This window comes from Lissotriton helveticus, chromosome 8, assembly GCF_964261635.1.
Source record: "Lissotriton helveticus chromosome 8, aLisHel1.1, whole genome shotgun sequence".
NCBI lineage: Eukaryota > Metazoa > Chordata > Amphibia > Caudata > Salamandridae > Lissotriton > Lissotriton helveticus.
The window spans coordinates 1,189,598,904-1,189,620,252 of NC_136069.1; the positions used below are offsets into that span (position 1 = coordinate 1,189,598,904).

The 21,349-nt window shown below is 46.0% G+C and overlaps 1 protein-coding gene across 1 annotated transcript in view; it reads left to right on the top strand.

Annotated features, from left to right (window-relative positions):
• The window catches only part of LOC144773228 (E3 SUMO-protein ligase RanBP2-like), a 559,200-nt gene that overhangs the window by 527,772 nt on the left and 10,079 nt on the right, over nucleotides 1-21,349 (top strand). The window contains exon 27 of the mRNA XM_078658126.1: nucleotides 5,953-6,226. Coding sequence (XP_078514252.1) covers nucleotides 5,953-6,226 — 274 coding nt within the window. The remainder of the gene's footprint in view (nucleotides 1-5,952; nucleotides 6,227-21,349) is intronic.

The following is a 21,349-nucleotide window of genomic DNA, read 5'->3' on the forward strand; positions in this document are numbered from 1 at the left end:
ATTTTCCTAGCATAACTAATATATCGGCATTAAAAAGACCTAAATATCCCTGGCTACCACAGCCATAGAGAATAGCATTTTATACAGTTCACAACAAAGGTTTGTTTTCAGAAAAGATATGAAAGGGCACGTGATCAGTGGTGGCATTGACTGTAAACCTACTGCTTGTTTTTATCGGGCAAATTGCAGAAAAAGAAGATTGAGCCTTTCAGTGAGAAAGATTTAATTAGAACTCTAGATATTTAACATGGCAAATTGGTATCATGATATTGGTATTTCTATAGAACAGAATGTGCCGTTCATATACCTTTTTTGTGCTGTCTGATTTCTAGGGCAGCCCTCAATGCCATCTCAATGTTTCCTCACACTGGAGACAATCCTTTGATTGTTTTTGATGTTCCATTCTGATCCTTTCATAAAGCTGTGCAGTTTTGCATTTTATCCCGGACAAGGGATCTTAGTTGGTCCTGGTGGATGGCAGTTTTGCAATGCTGCTTTCATAGAGCATCGGATGCATGATTTTGGTGTTGCAGAAGTAAGACGAGAGGCTTTAACCCCTTGGCTGCGGCGGTAATTCCACCGCAGCGCTAGGGGGTAGGGGGGGCTGCGTGGCGCTCCCATGCTCGTGACGGAACCGTTCTGTCACGAGCCTCGGGCGCTCTGTGCTTGTGACGGAGTGGTTTTGTCACGGCCCCGCCCGCTCAATAGAACGCGGCCGCAATCAGTGGCGCGATGGCTGGGCCGTGACGGAACCACTGAGTCACCAGCACAGCGCGTCCGAGGCTGGTGACGGAGTGGTTCCGTCACCAGCATGGAAGGTGTTAACAGACTGTTTAACAATGTTTTAGGTCTCTAACTTGCCCTTTGCCAGTAATTAGTGATAGTCTGAAGGTGATATTGGTGTTTTTAAACTGTCAGAGCTGTTGGAAAGGTGTGCATTTTGGTGTATAGTTTGAGTATGGGATCTTCTGTCTGATATGCTTTTGTGCAATCCTAAAATATCTAGAGCATTAAGCAGAAAGAGGATAGCCGTCTGGATTTGTGCCTGTGCATATTTGTCTGTACTTTTGAGGATAGGAACAGCATGGACACTCTTCGAGTATCTGTGTGCGTTATAAATGTCAATAACATAACATAACATGGACACATTGACATCGCTCACCAAGTGAACCCTCCAGTTCTGTACACAGTACAACAATCATGGCAGGGAACAAGATAGATATATCAAGGCAGGCAACTCTATTACGACCTACACTAAATTAAAGGTGGTCTCCTGCATGGGAATAAGTAAGCAAAGGCGATCTGCAGTGTAATAGCAGTTACTCCAGGTGAGTCATCTATAACTGGACATAACACTGACAACATGGAGAGACATCCCCTGTCAGTCGCAGGTCTGCACTGACTCAAAGAAAGACTCTTGGGCAAAGGCAGTGTGTCACCTACTTTCCAGCATCCTTTGAAGACCTGCAGGATGGGGGACAGTCCTCTGCCTTTTCACCGCCTCGATCAGATCTCTGTAAACCCGTTGCCGCAGAGGATTGCAGTCTGCTAGAGCATTTGAAAACAAAACTAGTTTTCACTGCTTTACTGTCAGAGCAGTGAATAACTGCATTTCAAATAGGATATGTTGCTGATGGCTTGCTACGGACATTTTCAGCTGACAAAACTGATGTTGTATTGATATAAAGTAGAGGGCTTTTTCCCCACCCTAATTAGTGTCTTCGCTTTGTCACAAAATGTACTGCTTGGTTTCCATGCACATCTTAAAATTCATCTTTTCTACAGGCATTCTCTTAAATGCAAACCTTGTTTTGTGACCGGATTGCCCAAGATGTAGCTTTATTTTATTAGGTGTCATTAAGGATCTGTAAAAGTCAACCCATAGTGCACTGTCTGAATCAATTCTGAAAATTATAAGTGCTTGGAACACTATTCGAAAATTCACCCTATAACTTGGATTGCCAGGTGAACTCAACTTGGAATGTGTGGTCTCTGCAATAGATATAATCTTTACTGCCTTCCCTGATTAATCAGATTAATGCAGTGGCATTTCAGACCCGTAGTCTGCCATTTATTGCTCAATACTATTTCTCCGTGACGTCTGTTTTGCAGAAGGCATGGTGTTTCAGTGCTCTGATTGGCTCCAGTTCTTCCTAAACCACAAACTTCACAGCAGTCTCATGAAAAGTATCCTCCTGCTTTCCATATACCATCACCTTGCCTAACCTATTTTTTGGTATCCTTTCATCATTACTCTCATGCTGTTAAATTCGCTAATAGTTCTGCTGCAACCACCATCTTCTATCTCTCTCCCCCTCGCCTTTCAAGTCTTTTTCAGTTTTTTGAAGTGTCTGGCTTTGTCATGTTTCAGCACTCTCATCTTGCACAGAATGCAGGAGTGAGATTTAGTTGGATTTCAGACAGCTGACTGTATCTGTGAAATCTTCACTGGTTTATAGTAGAAGATTGTAACATTTTCAAATGATTGTGTCTGGTATTCATATGTGTTCACTTTTTGACATTCCCTTACATGACTGACTTTGTTAGCCCACTTCTGAAAAAATAATTAAAACCACCCAGCAAAGGCTTAATGAGACACACACCTGGCCGCCTTGGATATTCTTAGATGGAACTCTCTATGTAAGCATCTTCAACAGGAAACCTTGTCCTCACATCCATTCTGATTCTGCGCCTTTTTTCGTCATAGCTCTTCCTTGACGGCTGCAGTTTGTAGGCGCCCCAGTGCCTAAGAAAGTGTTTGTCCAAGATAATGCTATGCAAGTGTTGTCGTTGTCATGTTTGCATATTAAGAGTTTGATGCGTAAAAGACCAAGTGTTTTGCAAAAGACCTATGTTTCCCACTGTGGGTTCTCTACTACAAACTAGCCAGGCTGTGCTGTATTTCCAGCCAGCCCTGTTATTTTCCGTTATTTGGACACAGCCGTGAAATGCTCATGTTCCATAACTGGATTGTCTATCGATTTTAAAGCATTCTGTCCCAAGAAAGTGGCTACTGTACTACTGTGCATGTTAGAAATCTAAAAATGCCAAAACATAGCACAGACACTCAAGTTCATTATTGATTGTAATATGTGCTATGTTGGCAGAGATTGTGAAGGGCAGATGAGAAAATTTGTCTTGTGAGCATTTGTTTTCTGTATTTAACCTGAGCGCTATTGGATGGACGACATCTTTCCATAACAGATAGGACTACAGGGTCTAATGCTGTTTCATGTATCTGGAGTCTGCAAAGGGATATTTGGTCATTCGATGTGGTGGGCATGTATGCTGTCCTAAAATGTTATGGGGCTAGAAGTGGCAAACGCAAGAACATGTTGAACCATCCACAAGAAGAAACTTACAAAATATTCAGATCTCAAATCTAGTCAACCATGCCAAGATTATCAATACCGGGAAAAGATGGTAACTAAGAGCATAAGACATCTACTGTTCAGTATTTCTATCCCTACATCTTTGGTTGAACAAAATCTTTAACAAACAGTTTAACATGTTAAATGATTCCTTTTGCAATCTTTGATCTGTCTTATGCATGAATATAACATCAAATCTACTATCTCCTCACCATTGTGCATAAAGAGACATTTTTCTATTTTCTGTGTTAACACTGTTGGGTGTGGCTGAAAAAGGAAACATTATTAAAGCTTCAGATTGTAATTTTAAATGAAAACTGCTGCCCCTTCCCTGTGGTTTGTGACTCTGACAAGGATGTGAAGTGTCTTGAAATATTTCAGAAACTGGAATTGCTCTTTTGTTGCAACACAGTTATGGTGTTTCATGGCATACACAGTCAGCACTATGACTGCAGTCCACTCCTCTATACTGCTTGCTAATTAGTAGTTTAAAATCTTAGTATCTGAAAATTATTCGGAAGAAGGCAAGGTACCCATGAAATCTCTAATCTATAAAGGTAACACTTGTTTATGCTGGCTTTTTCAGCATAAAACCAAGCATGCACGTTCTAATGGCTGGACACTGCTTTCTTGACTAGTCAAGCAAAGTAAATATTTGTGTAACGTATTTTACCACCAGTGAGTTCTGCTTTCAAACATATGGACAATTTTTTGCACAATTAGAACTGTGTTCATGCTTGATATTTCTTATTGTTCCTGCTCTACTTATCCGATGAGAAAACATCAATCATTCCACCATGACTACGTTTTTTTTCCTTCTTTTTTTTTGCGCGAGTTGCTCTTTTTACAGAGGAGGTGCTGCTCTCATGGCCTTCAGCCTGAGCCTGTATAGTTTCTCAGTATACTAATAACTCTTCATGTAATAGTGCCCAGATGTTTGCATACTATGTCGGTTACTCTACTGGGACAACAGGTTATATGTGCCATATGTGCTGAATGCCAATGTGAGAAATTCTATTTTCTCTTTGTCTACAGTGTGCCAGTAAGATGTGTGAGTGGCAGATGATTTTTTTGTGTTTACCTAATGTCTGCAAGGAATTTCCCTGTCCACCTCCAGGACCCCATACCATACACAGGCATCCTCTGAATTGCCTCCAGATTTCTAATTGGCCCTTTTCAAACCAGGGCTGCCGCCTTTGACTTTTGTGGCTACGGAGTGAGCTGGAGGTGTTTAACGTAAAGACGACTGGGATTTGAGTTTGTTGTTGTATGTGTTTGTATGAGACAGAGTTCAGTTTAATTCCTTATCCACAATACAAGAGCTTAATTCACTGCACTTTTCAGGACGTGCATAAAATCACTAAGGAGATACTTGGTGGGAAGCTTGCTAATCCTCCGGTGTTTTGTTTTCCTGGGATGAAGAAAGCCTGCACACTTCAAAGACACAGAAAACAGCTAAGCCTTTAATTCTGAAATTGCACTGTGGGCTCAGTTGCGTTGTTTCCCAAATGCTTGCATTCCCCGATCTCCAGTTCTGGGCTTGGCTTAGCTGCTTGACCACAAAGGGTGAAAGGCATCTGTAACAGAGAAAATGTAGCAAACTAGACAGCCTCAGTGTATAATGTGGGCTAGACAGTTCACCCTTTCCGCAGGCTTCCCATTCCACTTGCTCCCATTATTCTTGGCGTGCAACCTAGAGTTCCAGAGGGCACCAAGAGTTAAAAGATTTTGGATATTTCTTAATCATGTGTCTTTGAGAATCCTCTTTTCCTAGCTGCGATTAATGTAACATTTACTTTGGTGTTAGGTTCTGTCTGCCAGACCGCTAAAGCACATGTGGTTTTTGATGATACTGGCAGGTCATAACTCCTCATACATAGACTCTCATAATGACATGGAATGGAATTTTGTTTCCAGTTTGAAACCATAAAGGTTATTAGCCTCATTAGGTGTTGATTGTTCTGTTTTAGCCCAAATTGTATTTGACCATTTTCTTGATCTCATAAAAGTCCTGCATACCTTACCCTTTGCAGCTAGGAGCACGATCTAACAGTAATATGATGCAACGGTGCATCTACAAATGTTGAATGCATGAATGAAGAGAATGAGCCACTTCCCTGAAGCACTCTGTGACAGTGTGTGTATATCTCTCCTTTAATATACATAGTGTTCCCTGTGTGCCCCAACATTATACTGAGGTGCGAGCCAGTTCCCTGCCTATCATATTGCTACATAGGAGGTGGTAGCATGTTTCCAGGTTTTTGTTTGTGTAGTAAAGATCACTGGTGAGTGATTTTGATAAATCACAGATTTGCCATGTAGTGAAAAAGTACAAGTACGTAGCATAACTCATGTCTTAACCTATTGTAAGCCTACCTATTGTTATTGAGTTCTTCATTGTAAGTTCATACCGAAAAATATACTTTTGGGATGACTTTATTTATCCTAGTTATTGCACTGCCTTTGTGATGTCTGTCTCATCGCAGACTTATTGTATGATTCCATCTAGTTTTTAAGGGGGCAACAAGGTACTGTAATGTCTGCATGTAATGCCATTGTTTATTGTCCTATGATTTTGTAGGTGGAAGTTAAATCTGGAGAAGAAGATGAAGAGGTTTTATTTAAAGAGCGAGCAAAGCTGTACAGATGGGACAGAGATGTCACTCAGTGGAAGGAGCGTGGTGAAGGAGAAATCAAGATCCTCTTTCATCCAGAAAAGAAATTCTACCGTGTTTTGATGAGAAGAGATCAGATTTTCAAAGTGTGTGCAAACCATGTTCTCTCCACGTCAATGGATATCCAGCCCTTGGCTTCATCGAATAACGCCTTGGTTTGGACAGCTGTGGATTATTCTGGTGAGTAGAACTCGCCATCACAACTTTATTTTCAATAGTTCTGTTGTTGTACCACTGTTCTTCTTTTTCATCACTTTCGGGACCGATCTCATTTGTGCAAGTGTAGCAGCTTCTGAAGTGCTGAGCATTCAGAATCAATAATCTGTTTTAAAACTTGAGAATGCTGTTTTTTAGCAAAGCTTGAAGACAGCATGGTTCTATTATAAGAGGCACTAAAGTTTTTTACAAAAGTTTCTAAATATTGATATATAAACTTTCTTTTACCGTACTGGTATTCTGACATGTTTTATTTCATAAATCCTTATGCTATATTTCAATATTTTGATTGAATTATTCACCAATTTACTTCTAAAACAAAATCCTTTTATAAGACAAATACAATTCAGGTTCATAATTGCAGTGTTGATTTAGGTTTAAATCTCTTTACTGGAAATTCCATGAATCCAAAGTACCAATATAGCTGCCTCGGATCTTACCTCCTGATCCTATTTGAATTTATCTTAAGTCACAAACTTAATCATCTATTAGAGATGGGCAAGTACAAGATGAAAAAAACTTGACTATCAACTCAAGTGTCCTGACGTAGAATGTAGGGAACAGGGGAGCAGAGAAACCAAAGGAGGTTTTCACAGAAATAGGTCACCTATTAGCTTCTCCCTCCACTCACACTCAGCCACCCATTGCACCACTTTGTCATACTGCCACTCTCAAATTCACATGCATTAGCTACATTGATTTAACAGCCATCAAGTTGGCACCAGAACCACTTTTGGATCAGTTCACTATGGCAATGGGTGGGCCAAAATGTTTCCCGACAATATCCCTGTTTTCTATTTGCTGCTAACCCAACAGTTCACCAAATACTCTCTGGTGCTCATTCCCAAGGGTCTCTGTAGGAGCCTCAGCTGAAACCTTCAAGACCCTAATCTTTGAGTCTCTTCTCAGGCTATCTAAGAACCCCAATCTTTTCCTTTAAGGAGACCATGGCACCCACAGCATTAGCCGGAAAGGATTTTGCCTCAGTCAAACCCTGTATACAGTTCCTTTACATCATCCTTCAGGACCTACACCTTGGTTTCATCACCCATTGCTCTTTGCTCCAGTTAAGACTGTGCTCTGTAGTTCCTTCAATTTCCTTTTCAACTCCTTCAAAGTTGACTTAATGCTCATTGTTTCTTCTGCTATGTAGGGCAGTTGTAGTTTTTTAACAGCAATTTCTAGCTCCATGATAGGGCCGCATTATCAACAAGCAGGGAGGAAACCACCTCTCTGCTTCTTTTCAGCTATGATTTTTGTGGCTCAAAGCAGTCCTTCTATCCCATCTTCTGACTGTTGCCAAGTCTGGCAAGTTGTATGAACTCTGGGGTTCAGGTCAAGAGTTTTCGAATTCCTCAGCACAGAGGAGCCTCTCATTCTAACATCTCAGTAGACCTCAGGTGCAACAGAGGATCTCAGACTTACTGCTTCAGGGAGGATGTCTGCGAGGAGCAGGCCCACTGCCCAGCGGCAAGCCGTGTAACATTCTCCCTTAGAGCAGGCGTCCGACTGCTGGGTAGCTATCACCCTGTTGGTTCAGTGGCCTGTCCAAAGCTCTCTGTGAGCCAGTGACATGTCATGGCCCCTGTTATACCCCAACCTCTTGACTGTTCTGCCAGCCAGTGCTGACCCAGCAATCCTCTAGCGTCCTTACGCTGACTCTCCTTCTCTTACTCAGAGGCCAGCTGAAGTCTGAGAAGTTTTCCAACGCACCGTATAGGTTCTGATGCATGTCAGTTGGCCTCAATGAGTAGTGTGGTTGGCCTCAGAACTGGTTTGTCAACCACCTCAGGCCTTCATTCATTTGGTTGATGTAGGCACCAGACATTCCCAAAGCTGTTAAACTGTGATGACTCCAGAGGGCTACGGGCAAAGGAGAAGACCAGGAAGCTGGCTCTCAACACAGTACTCCTATTGAGAGTGACCATCTTGACACTTGTCACGGTAGGCTTCCCTGCAGTGTTGATTTAGGCAGTAAAATAAAGGTTCATAAAACAATAGAATATTACCAAATTGCTGAAAATTCATTGGTGTAGGCAATTGATTCTTCGGTTCGGTTAATCTCTTGACCATCGCAACCAAGACTCTAGAGGAGTAGCCAAGAAATTAGAACCTCTTCTAATCAAAATACCTGACTCGATCCATACGGCTGCTGTACAGCAGCACATGCATCTAAAATGGGCAGATGGCCAAGATGGCCGCTGGTGTTGGAGCTCTGTAACGAAGCTCCGTGGCAAGGGATCACTATCGGGTGAATATCCCATTGTATACCACCCCATCCAGCCTGCCCGCCCACCGGTAACTGACCAAGAACCTGCCTGGAACATAATCCCAACATCTGAATCCCTGCGAGGATAAAGTTAAAGGTGGCATCTGGCTTACCTGAAGCTCCTGCCGTTGCGACACTGCCCTGGACTGCTGCTGACCGGATCGTTGCACTGGACGACTGACGACCGGAGTGAGGAGCGAGACCGTCGCTGCATAGGTGGCCAGGGACTGCGGCGGACCGGACGATCGGAACGAAGAACGAGGAGCGAGTCCGTCGCTGCATACAGCGGACCTGGGCGAGGTGCAAATGAGGTATCATTGATCTGCTCCCGCTCGAGCGCCGTGTCTGTGGGTGATCCGAGGCGCTGCTCTGGTGATTCGGCTGCTTTCGACTCTGGGGTCGCGGCCCTGGAGGGCTGATGGGGTCTGGCGTCAAGGGATCCTTGAGCACATCTGTGTGAGCACTGGGGCCCGCAACGCAGGGCCGTGCCTCTGGGCCTCGTGGTGCATTGGGCTGATTTCACCCGGCTGCCCCCTGGCATCGCGGCTGAGGTGCTCAGGTCCTGGTGCCGCCCCTGAGGTTTCCGTCCATCGTGCCTGCTACGGTCACTTGGTGCATAGATTAACTCTGCCAGCTGTTGTGGCGGGAGCGCCCCGTTAGTCGCATCGTCCCCGCTGAGGATGAGGGCCTGAAATATGTGTAGAGATGCCTCGGCTGAGCTCTCTGGCCCCGTTGCAGGCTCGTGAGGATGGCCAGCTAGTTAGCGAGGAAACGGCTTCTCCGCTCAGCGGCGTGGAGCTGCAGTGCCGTGTTCCCTGCTCCCCTCGACCCCCAGGATGGAGGCGCAGCTTGTCTCTCTTCCTCTTAAAGTCTAGGCCCATGTGCTAACTATGCAGGGGCTGTGAATCACTGGCCGATCCAGAACCGGAAGACCATTTCTGCACTGACAGTAAGTGATGACGTCTTGCAGCACTGTTACTGTTACCGACCTAAGGGATGCTTTTGGTCTAAACTTGCCCACCACCAGAAAGCCCTGCAAAATGGCGTTGAATTAGGGTCTGAAGACTCTAGCGTCAACAACACCATCAGAAGGCCCTGCAAAATGGCGTTGAATTAGGGTCTGAAGACTTGCACGTCAACAACACCCCTATCCGATGACTATCTCCTCCGAACTTTCACTGCACCACTCTTGATTCATTCCTTCCTTAAACCGGGTGCGCCACCATGTGGTCTTATCCTGAACTTCGTCCCTCACTGTTTTTTTTCTCTTATCTGACCAGTTTTATTTATTTATTTTGGAATTTTGTAAAGTGCTTAGTTACGCTCACCGGCGTGTCCCTGCGCTGAATTGCTTAGTAAGGGAGGAAGAGTGAGGGAAAAGGAACTAGGGCAGTGCTAGGCGGAACAAGTGAGTTTTGAGGGCTCTGCAAAATTTGGACTCAGAGGGTTCCAGGCGTAGTTCAGTCGGCAGCAAGTTCCAATTCTTGGCTGCGAGAAAACGGAACGATCTTCCATCCATGCGGGCTCTGCGGATTTTGGGGACAGTGACCAGGCCAGTGTCGGAGGATCTAAGCAACCGCTCTGGTCTGTAGGGTGTAATGAGACCGATGGCAAACGCAGAGGGCTTTATATTTGATCCTTTCACAGACCGGTAGCCAGTGGAGAGATTTTAAGGCTGCTTTGGAAGAGGTACGTCTCGGGAGCCTGAGCACCAACCTGGCCGCCGCATTCTGCAGCACCTGGAGACGGTTCATACTGCTGACCGTACTACCCAGGTACAGGAGATTAGCATAATCCAGTCTCGAAGTTACCCTGGCATGCACGAGGGTCTGTCTATCTCCAACCGGGAGCATATCAAGGACCCTACGTAGGGTCTTGAGTACTCCGAAACACGTTCCCACAACCCGGTTGATCTGTGGCGTAAACGATAGCTCGGAGTCAAATAGAACCCCCAGATTTTTGGCCTGTTGATCTGGTACAGGTGTAGGGCCCAAGCAGTTTGGCCACCATGCTGAGGACCACACAGACGGGCCGCTCCCTACCACGAGCACCTCAGTCTTGGAGCCGTTCAACTTCAGGCAGTTGTTGGACATCCAGGAGGCTAGCTCCTGCATGCAGGCACTGAAGTTGGCGACTGCTGTGCCGGGCGCCCGTGATAGGGAGATAGCCAGCTGCGTGTCGTCAGCATAGGATACGAGTTGGATATCGTATTTCTCCACAATAGTGGCTACGGGAGATGCATACAGGTTAAACAGGGTGGGGCTAAGAGCAGAGCCTAGGGAACTCCTTGATCGAGATGGAATTGCTTGGAGTAGCATTCACCCTGTCTGACCCGGAAGCCTCTTTCCATCAAAAAAGATTGTAGCCATCTAAGTGCTCTCCCTTTGATTCCTCCCTTATTGAGACACTGTAGCAAGATGGAATGTGCTACAGTGTCAAAGGCGGCACTAAGGTCAAGCAAGATGAGTGCCATAATTTGACCCTCATCAGCTCCTTGCCTGATAGTCTCGGTGGCCAAAAGCAGCGCAGACTCTGTGGAATGGCGAGGGCGGAATCCAAACTGCGTAGGGTGGAGAAGATTGGATTCATCCACAAAGGTCATAATTTGAGAGTTGACCACCTTTTCTGCCACCTTGGCCATATAGGGAAGAAGGGAAATGGGTCTCAGGTTATCCAACCTGTGCCAGCTAAGGTTAGCTTTTATTTGGAGCGGGAGAACAATTGCTTGCTTCCATTTTTTGGGTACAGTGCAGGTCTTGAAGGAGATGTCAAGAACATCTAGCTGGCTCTCCTTCCTTGCCCCTATTTGTTTTTAGGTTTCGCCTGGGCCGTAGCACTGCGAAGCAGTGCTCCGCCCAGGCGAAATCTTATGATGCTACAGTATGGGGCTTTGTTCCGCCTCTGTCTTCCATTGGCTAGCTCCATAAATGGAGGCTAGCCATTGGAAGAGTGTGGCTGTCAATCACTCTTTCCCCGTCGGAATGCGATTCGGGGGCGTTTCTCTGTCTTTTTTTAAGTCCCGCCCCTTGTTGCCGTGTGTCCCGGGACACTCCCGTGACGTCATTCCCCGGGCCGCGCTCTGATTGGCTGCCGGCCCGGGACACCTCCGTGACGTCATTCCCGGGCCGCGCTATGATTGGCTGCCGGCCCGGGACCTGACTTGTTTGTATTTAGAGCCACTGGTGTTATTTCGTTCAGTTAGTAGTTGCACTGGGTCCCTGATATCTTCCGTCATTTTCTCACGTTTTCCGACCTCACCCCTGCATGTTAATTTCCAGTTTCTTCGTGGACTTGCATTGCACACGCCCTTCAATAACCCTCGTCTGTCTAACGTCTGACCCCTTTCCCGATGCTGCCACCTCACCTTCCCAATAGTTGCTGTTTCCTGCCGCCATCTTTGTTGTCCAGCGTCACCGGAGCCAGGTCCGGGGATAGAGAAGGGAGTAGCGAATAGAGCGTCATCGCCCGGTAACTCCTACGGGGCATTGACCATGGGCATAAACAGAGGACCACTCTGACAGAGGCCCAATACGCGGCGTGGCGGCCATAAAAAAATGGGTTACTCTGTATTCAGTAAAATTGCAGGTCTTTCTGTCAGTTTTGTTGAAGCAGGCATATATTTAAATGCAACTGTATAGAAAGTTTGCTGCTTAGAAAGACTGAACAATAACATTATTACTCAGTCTTTCATAGAGTAAAAGTCTGCCCTATGAGAAATAGCAGTTTCTTTAGGCTCGGGATGCAATGAACACGGTAGCTTCCCAATAGAAGATGGCCGCCGAAGAACAGACACCACTTAATGAAGTGTTCTCACGATGTTGTTAAAGGTAATCGATTTTGAAATTGCTGCAGTTTTTTCAACTGTGGTTGCTACTGTAGGGGTGAGGAAGAAAATACCACCTCTATACAAAATATGTTTTTGCGATTTTTCTTCAAGGAAAACAAAGAGCACAATACAGGGTCTGTTCTATGATTTTTTGGGACCCAAGATTGGCTATGTACTGATGGGGCTCTGGTGAAGTGGGCGCTGTGGTGATGAGGTCGCCTCTAGCCTGGTAGGCTCATGTGATCTGAGGTGGGATCTGACATTGGGATGGGGCCTCTGGTGAGGCGGGCTCCGTATTGGTGATCAGTAGTGGGGTGAGGTAGGGGCTCTGCAGAGATCGGCTGTGCTATTGTGATCTCTGGCGGTCTGAGACAGGCTTTCGTATGTGGGCTCTGCTGTTGTGATCTCTTGCTGAGTGAAGTGAGCTTTCATATGGTGATTAACACTTGTGATCTCTGGTGAGTTGCATGCAGTAGGTTTTTGTGCAGTGGGGTTTGGGGTGGAAAAGGGAGCTTTGTAATTATGCGGTGCGCTCTAGTAAAGTGGTTTTGTGGCTTTGTGTGGCGAGAGTGGTCAGTTCTGCAGAAGGTGATGTGGTGCGCCTTATTGCCTGTGGTTAGTTTGTACTCACTACAGCTATCTCACACCACCAGAGATCGTAACAGCAGAGCTCACCTCACCCTATCAGTACCCACCTCACCCTGCTCATTGGCTCCTATTGTAGGGGAGGACGACTCTTTTGATGCTAAACAATGCTTTTTGACTGCACACTAGTATTTTGTAAATAGTGAGAAACTTGTGCTGCCTTATTAATTCAAACGTATTGGGCTGCCTGTCATTGCAATCAGGGATAAAGAGACAGAGGAGTGAGTGACAAAGAGAGAGAGAGAGAATATGTGAGTATGAAAGTGTGTGAGACAGCTTTATGGGGGATGGTGGTGGTTAGCACCAACAGTTTTTAAATTAAAAACAAACTTTGAGAGTGGGCCTTTCTTTAAAGCCCTTGTGTTTCAAAGGAAAGAAAATGATTTCTTTCTCAACAATATGTGAAACAACCCTTATGTTCATTCAAGTCGGTGATGCTTTCACGCTTTACTGCAAGATGCATGGTATGTGGACTCCTATTTCCTGAGAGTGATTTCTTTTCCCAGATGATGTGTTTCTGCAGTTTTGTTTTTCGTTTAACATATGAATCTTGTATAGCACATACTGCAAACTAAGCAGCCTTTAGGTTTCGGAGTGAGTTCCAGAGGTGGCTGAGTGGTAATGATAGCATGCCTGAGAGCTCTGTAGTTTAGGATGAAGGAAGGCAGTGCGAGTCTCTTTTAGCGAAAGTCACCGTGCCATAAAGATTCTCAATAGTGCAATTTCAATCCTTGGCCTCTTTGCAGAGCATACAGAGTTATTGTCAGGTGTGCCTATTGTAATTACTTTTCTATGGGAAACTTTGTGAAGGAGTTGCACAACTTTTAAAATATGGGAAGTGCCATGGAAACATTTGTCTAACTCTCCCTAGCAGCCCCCTGCGCCACCCGCCCCCCCCCCACACACACACACACACACACACACACACACTCACACTGTGTGGGAAGCTGGCCTGCTGGTTTTGCCTGCTGGCTGCAATCTGGCTTTGACATTCTCTATACAGAAGTGAGTGGTGCCAGTGGGGAGAAGTGGGAAATTACCTTTAGAAGGAAGCGGGCATTGCGAACTGGGAGGGAATTAGTTGCAGCCTCCTAACAAACATTTTGGGCAACTGTATTTTTTTTTTATATACAAATTAAGCCCAGTTTGGTGATGTGGGTTCTGATAGGGTCGAGTCGGGCCTGGTTTGGGGTGCTGTGCTCTGTTATCACAAGGTGGGCACTGTCCTTTTGGGGAGCCCAGTGGAGTGTAGGCTGGGGTCCCCAGCTGTCTCTCAGAGTTGATTCACTCGAGGACGCTGGCCCCTAATCTGATGTGACACAGCCTGGCTCTGTGTGTGTGTGTGTGTGGCTGTGTGTGTGTGTGTGGTTCTGTCTGTGTGTGTGTGTGTGTGGTTCTGTCTGTGTGTGTGTGTGGTTCTTTCTGCGTGTGTGTGGTTCTGTCTGCGTGTGTGTGGTTCTGTCTGTGTGTGGGGTTCTGTCTGTGTATGGGGTTCTGTCTGTGTGTGTGTGGGGTTCTGTCTGTGTGCGTGTGGTTCTGTCTGTGTGTGTGGCTCTGTCTGTGTGTGTGTGGCTCTGTGTGTGCATGTGGGTCTGTGTGTTGCTCTGTGTGTGTGTGTGTGTGTGGGTGCAAATGCAATAGGTCTCGCATTTGCGAGAGATTAAGCTATTGGCATTGTAAATGACAATGCCATTTAGTTATCTGTTTTCAAAACCAACATAAATAAAAATATTGTCATTTACAATGCCAATAGCTCTAACTTTTGCAAAGGCGAGACCGTTGCATTGTAAATGCTTGTTATATATTTTTATCACTGCCACTTCTTTTTTGTGTTAACTGCCCATGACCTCCTATTGACAACTTTATAGTGATCTTATTTTGACAGCTTTGATTGTTTGTTTTATGAATGGTGTTTTACACTATGACATATGTTTTTATATATTTTATCACTGCCACTTCTATTTTGTTTTAACTGCCCATGACCACCTATTGACAACTTTATAGTGATCTTATTGTGACAGCTTTGATTGTCTATGTTTTATGACTGGTGTTTTACACTGTACTATTGTCCGTGGCCTCATATTGCTATTTTAATAGCTCCTCACCTATTTACCCACCCCCCCTCTTTATCTTTATACCTTTTTATCCCCTATCCTCTCACTTGGACTGTCCAAGGCAGGCCATATAAAACTGTATGAAGATTTTAACAAACAAATAATCCCTTATGCCTATCCCACTAACTTTGATCGCCGTCTGACTACCTCTTCCGTCGTACCCACTTACTAGACTTATTTTCTCCTGACTCTGGCCCCTCTCTCACTCATTATCCTGTGACCACATTCCATTTCTTCTTCACGGCCTATCCCTCCCCTTCCCATTCTTTCCACTGCGTCCTACGACCCCTCCCTTTCCACATCACGCCCCCCCAGCTTCGACCCTCTGCCCTACCGGCACGACTCACTTCTCCCTCCGATTTTTTCCCCCCACCTTTGCCAATATGCCTCCTCTCATTATCCCCTCCCCCGCCCAGGACCTTTCTCTATCTAAACACAGTCCAAACTCTTGGTTCATCCCTTACCCTCCGGAACTTTCCAAAAATGCAAGGAAAAAACTCAAACACAATCTCCTTATTAGTAATACTGAAACACTTATAGTTGACAACTATTACAGTCTTACCGCCCCTATTAAAACTAATTACATTTTCTATTCCACCACTCCCTCACCAACCTTTTACGGGGAAATCAACATCTCCATTTTTAAAACGGGGAACATCCTCATTCAAGCGGCCGTTCCACATCTCAATACCTTCGAACTCCATTTCCGGTCCTTGGCCTTCCATATTTCCAACACTGTAAATATCCTCCCAGACACTCAACTTCCTCTCTCCCCACAGGCCCCACACCCCCAACCCACCTCCCCCTTGCCTGATCTTTCTACGTCCTCTGACACACTGCATAGGTTGTCTCCAGCCCCCTCTTTCCCCACTTCCCCGCTCCCATTGATCTGCACCACACTCCCCCACTCACAATCCCCTTCGCAAGCGATCCGCCCACCAGTTCCCCCTCCCATTTCGCTCAGTCCCCCCACCAAGCCCTCTTTCCCCCAACCCCCCCAGACTCACATCCTCTCCACACAGTCTACCCCTCCATACCTCCCACAACCCCTCATCACCCATCCTCTCCCAACTCATCCTCACAACTACCTAACCGCACTACTCCCCACCTCGATTTCCCTCACCTTCCGCTGCTACCCCCTCCCAACTTACACACACACCCCGAATCATACCTCTCCCCACCCAGATCCCCCCTCCCTACATCCTCCTCCCCCTCCCCAATCCTCCTCTCCCAACTCATCCTTACACCTTCACAATCACACTTATCCGCACCCCCCTTCTCCCGACTCATCCACTCCTCCTCAGAACATCTCCGCTCCCATTTTCCCCCCCATCACCCCTACACCACACCGGAACTGCTCCACCCCTTTATCTCTTAACTCCTTATCCCCCGAGTTCACTTCTCCACCCTACCCCGCCATGCCACTCCTCCTCCCCTACAATTACAGCCCTCCCTGCTCTCCTGCCGGTCTCCGCTCATCTCCTCCTCAAAATAGGCCTCATGCGTGTACCTGCTCACTGCCCCCCCAGAAAAGACCACCATCTACTGCAAACTCTGAACCCCCTTTGTCCTCCTCCCCCCCACACCCTACTTCCCCCCACACTACTCTCTCACACTCCCTTCGCAACATTGAACATTACCTTGCCACTCTTACGAGAGATCTCTCTCAACTCAGGAACGATTTCTACAACCTCAAATCCAACGACCTCACTGCCCTAAGAAACGCTACTAGCACGGATCTTTTAAACCCTCCCACCGCCAAACCGTTGAAAACAACCCCCCTGCTGTGCCGAGCGCGGAGACCACTCCGCTCCTCTTGCACCCTCTCCCCTGGGGAGGTCTCTGACCTTCTTAACTCCTATCCTCCCTGCGCATACACCGTGTATACGCCTCCCCCCTTTGCGAACATCCCCATTATACTGGGGACGAGTCGTGCTCACCGGTCTCACCCAGACCCCCTCCTCATCTTACCACCATCAACACCCTCCCCTCTCCCAAACCGACAACTAAACCCCTCGCCTGCATGCTAGTTAACTGTCGCTCCGCGACCCAACATGCCACAGAAATCTCTGAAACAATCCTTAGTGAATCCATTGACATCGCGTTTCTTACTGAAACCTGGCTTAATACCCACTCTGCAAGCATTCTTGATCTCCTCGTACCCCCGGGTAACTCCATCCTTAGGAAAGATAGACCCATCAGGATAGGCGGGGAGGGTAGCTATCATCTTAAAAGACGAACTACAGCACTCCCTTATCAATAACGCCGAAGTCTCCTCCTTTGAATACCTTGTAGCTGAACTCAAAATACAGGGCTCCAACCCCATCCGCCTTCACAATATATATAATCCCCCCGGAAATTCCCACCCATTCATTGACGAGCTATCTAACCTGCTTACCCAATCCTCAATCTCCACTTCTAAAAACATCTTCCTGGGAGATCTTAACCTCCACTGGAATGAAACCAAAGATCCCTCAATCTCCCTCCTCTCTAACCTTCTCGAAATAAATGAACTCAATCAAATCTGTCAAGCACCAACCCATGCTAAAGGAGCCATCCTTGACGCTATCATTACCAGCAAGGATCTAGCCCTCCTATCTAACATCATTCCCATAGACTGGTCCGACCATCACCTCATCCTGTGCTCCATAACTACCCATACCTTTCCCCCGCCCACCAAAACTATTAAACCTATGAAACTGACCAGAAATCTTAGCCACATTCCTCCCGGCGTTCTTGAATCTAGCGTCCATGCCCAACTTCTCGCCATCCCCCCTCCCTCAATGCGAACGAGCTAACTGAACACTATAACAAAGCTGTCAGTGACACCCTTGACATACTAGCCCCGCTCAAACTCAAAAACCAAAGAAATATCCCCTCAAAATCTTGGTTTAACACAGAGCTAAATAAGGAAAGACGCACACTCAGACAGACGGAGAGATCTTGGCGACAGCACCCCTCCCCTTCCAACCTTGCCCGCCTCAGACTTGCTAGGTCGTCATACAAAAAACACTTCTTGAGACAAAAAGCTTCCTTCTTCAGGACTCAACTAGACCGAGCTAAGAACAGGCCTAGAGAACTTTTCAACATCGTATGCAATCAAACTGCTTCTGTTCCCCATGCTCCACCAGCCTCGACGACTAGATGTGAGGAAATAGCTCTCTTTTTCTCTGACAAAATTAAAAAGATTGAGCATTCCTTCCTCCCCACTGTGATCCCTACTACCACTCCTGACATCCTTTATTACCCCCCTCCATCATAACTCCCCTTACTCCCGCTACGACCCATCGTAACTCTGATCTCGCTCTCCCTTCCCTGCCCCACACTCTCCTTGACCCTAAGCTACCTAACACGCTCCTTAAAAATAATGCCGAATGGCTTAATTTCCAGCCTGTCACAGAAAGAGAAGTCTTCAAAATCATTACTGAACTTAAGCCTTCCTCCCACACCAAAGACCCACTCCCCTCCAATCTTGTCCAAAACCTCAAACATATCTTCACCCCTCCCTGGACTGCTATTATCAACACCTCCCTTGCCACCGGTTGTGTCCCCTCTTCCCTGCAACTAGGACAAATTTCTCCCATTATCAAAAATCCACTGGCGGACCCAAATGATCTCAACAATCTCCGTCCCATCTCCACCCTTCCCCTCCTCTCTAAAGCCATTGAAAAATGCGTCCTTCTCCAACTAGACAGACACATTGAACACTTTAACTTACTTGACCCCTTCCAATCTGGCTTTAGGAGAGGATGCAGTACGGAAACCGCCATGCTCAACATTGTAGACGACATCCACCACTCACTCGACAATAACAAATCTAGCCTTCTGATCCTCCTAGATCTCTCCGCAGCGTTTGATACTGTTAATCACTCTGCTCTACTTAATATTCTTAGAGATAGATTTGGCCTAAATGGTATGACACACAAATGGTTTGTCTCTTACCTTCAACACCGCACTCAACAAATCAAAGTCCAGAACTGCCTATCTAAGCCTACCCCCATCTCCTTAGGAGTTCCGCAAGGTTCTATCCTCTCTCCCTCTCTCTTTAACCTCTTCATGGAACCCCTAACACTCATTCTCAAACAAGCCAGGATCAACTACCATCTGTATGCCGATGACACCCAACTCCACTATAAGATTAAAACTCATGCTGACATCCTTCACCTCAACAACGCTCTCATCAAGATTCAAGCCTGGTTCCACATGAATCACCTCAAACCCAACCCCCAAAAAACTGAAATAATTATTTTTCCCAAAAAAACAATCAGCTCCCCATTCACAACTGGATCAAAGACCTTAATGCCTTCAACTGCTCCTTATCCCTGTCCGACTCAGTCAAATCACTAGGGTTCTCCCTTGACAACCTCCTCACCCTCAAGGTCCACATCAACAATTCTACCAAAGGGGCCCTCTTCACTCTCCGCCACCTGAAGAAAATCAAGCCCTTCATCCCTATCGATGATTTCAAACTAGCAGTCCAATCCCTTGTACTCTCACGAATTGACTACGGCAATGCCATTCTTACTGGAATTCCCAAGATCCATCTAGCACCTCTAAAATCTGTTCTCTACCTTGCTGCGAGGCTTATCACAGACTGCAAACGATTCGACCACATTTCCCCTGCCCTCAAAACCCTTAAATGGCTCCCCATTGAAGGTAGGTCCACTTACAAAACGGCCTGCATTACACACAAAACTCTCCATCAGAACACACCATCCTACCTCACTAACAAACTTAGTAAAGCTGGCTGCTCCCGATCCTTGAGAAGCACTAACTCCTTCCTTCTTATCCCCCCCTTATGAAAAAGAAATCCACTCAGTCTCGATCCTTTTCCGGCAATGCTCCCTGCATTTGGAATGCCCTGCCTACTAAACTTTGATGCAATCCTTCCTATTTCATCTTCAAAAAAGAACTCAAACTACATCTCCTCAATAAATGCTGGGGACCGTAATCCCTATCTGCTCCCCTATACTGGCCACCTCTGTCCGACCGTAGATGCGTCCGCCCCCCTGCGACCTGCCTTACCCGCCCTTCCTCTCATCACCTCCCCCCTCCCCCTGTCTACCACCCTCGCATTCCCTCACACCCCCCTTCCGTCGTCAACCCTCAGCCCTCATCATCCCTCTCCAACCCCATCCAATGTATTGACCTACCCTCCCTTTCCTTATCAACCTAACTGACCACTATCCTCCCTTTCCTTACTCCCCTATCTTCCCAGCGCTCTTCTTAATTTTTTGTGCCTATGTAATTATTATTACCACTTACTCCACAGTATGGTGTTTTTTGTCTTCCCATATTTATACTCCTGAAGTCCCCCATATGTTGATGTATATGTTGTGTATATATAATACTTCAATGTTTTTGGGTCCCGGTGTTTTTTACCTTCTGGCTCACAATATGTAAAGCGCTCTGATGCCCCCGGGTCCAGCCAGCGCTATATAAAACCTCTAAAATAAAATAAAAAAGTAAAAAATAAATACATTAATATATGAGCTATATGTCTCCTGCTTATGTTTCAGACCATGACTCTTGATAGGATAGGACCACTATTGATCCAAATTCTATATGGGATGCTGATAATGGGAAGAGGAATGAACCTGACCCTCTTGGAAAAAATAAGAATTGTTCGAGGTTACTGAATACTGCTTTACAGAAAAGAAAAACTCAGTTGAATCTTAAATAATAGTATGGAAATCCTACATATTCGGAGAGTACATTCAAGGGACACAATTCCTTGGAAGCATGTCACTTGTCAGTAGAAGTAACCGGGGAGAAACTGGGGAATTTGGCTGGTCACCACTTGTTTCCTCCTAAAAGTGACCACTTAAAAAGCATTAATGACTACATATAGTATAGGAGCCATGTGTAGACACTGAAAGGAGAGACTACAAGATCCTGTGAGATATGCAATTCTCAAGGGCCATTTTTGTCCCAAAACTATATAAACCCCACCCTTAAAGACCACGCCTTGCTAGGCAATCGAACACTGATCTGACAGCAGCCCCTCTGTCATCCTTCCTCCAGGTAATGCCTTGATTTTGTCTTTTTCATCCAGATCCGCATCATGTTGAGAGGTCATGTGAGGACCCAAAAAGGAAAAGATGATAAAAACAGATTATCATTGACATATTCGTTACACATGCATGTAAAAGCAAAGGCAAGTGGGCCTTTGAGCAACACAAGTGCTGAAATATTAGTGTCAAGTTTTGCCACTGAAAATCAAATCATATGGT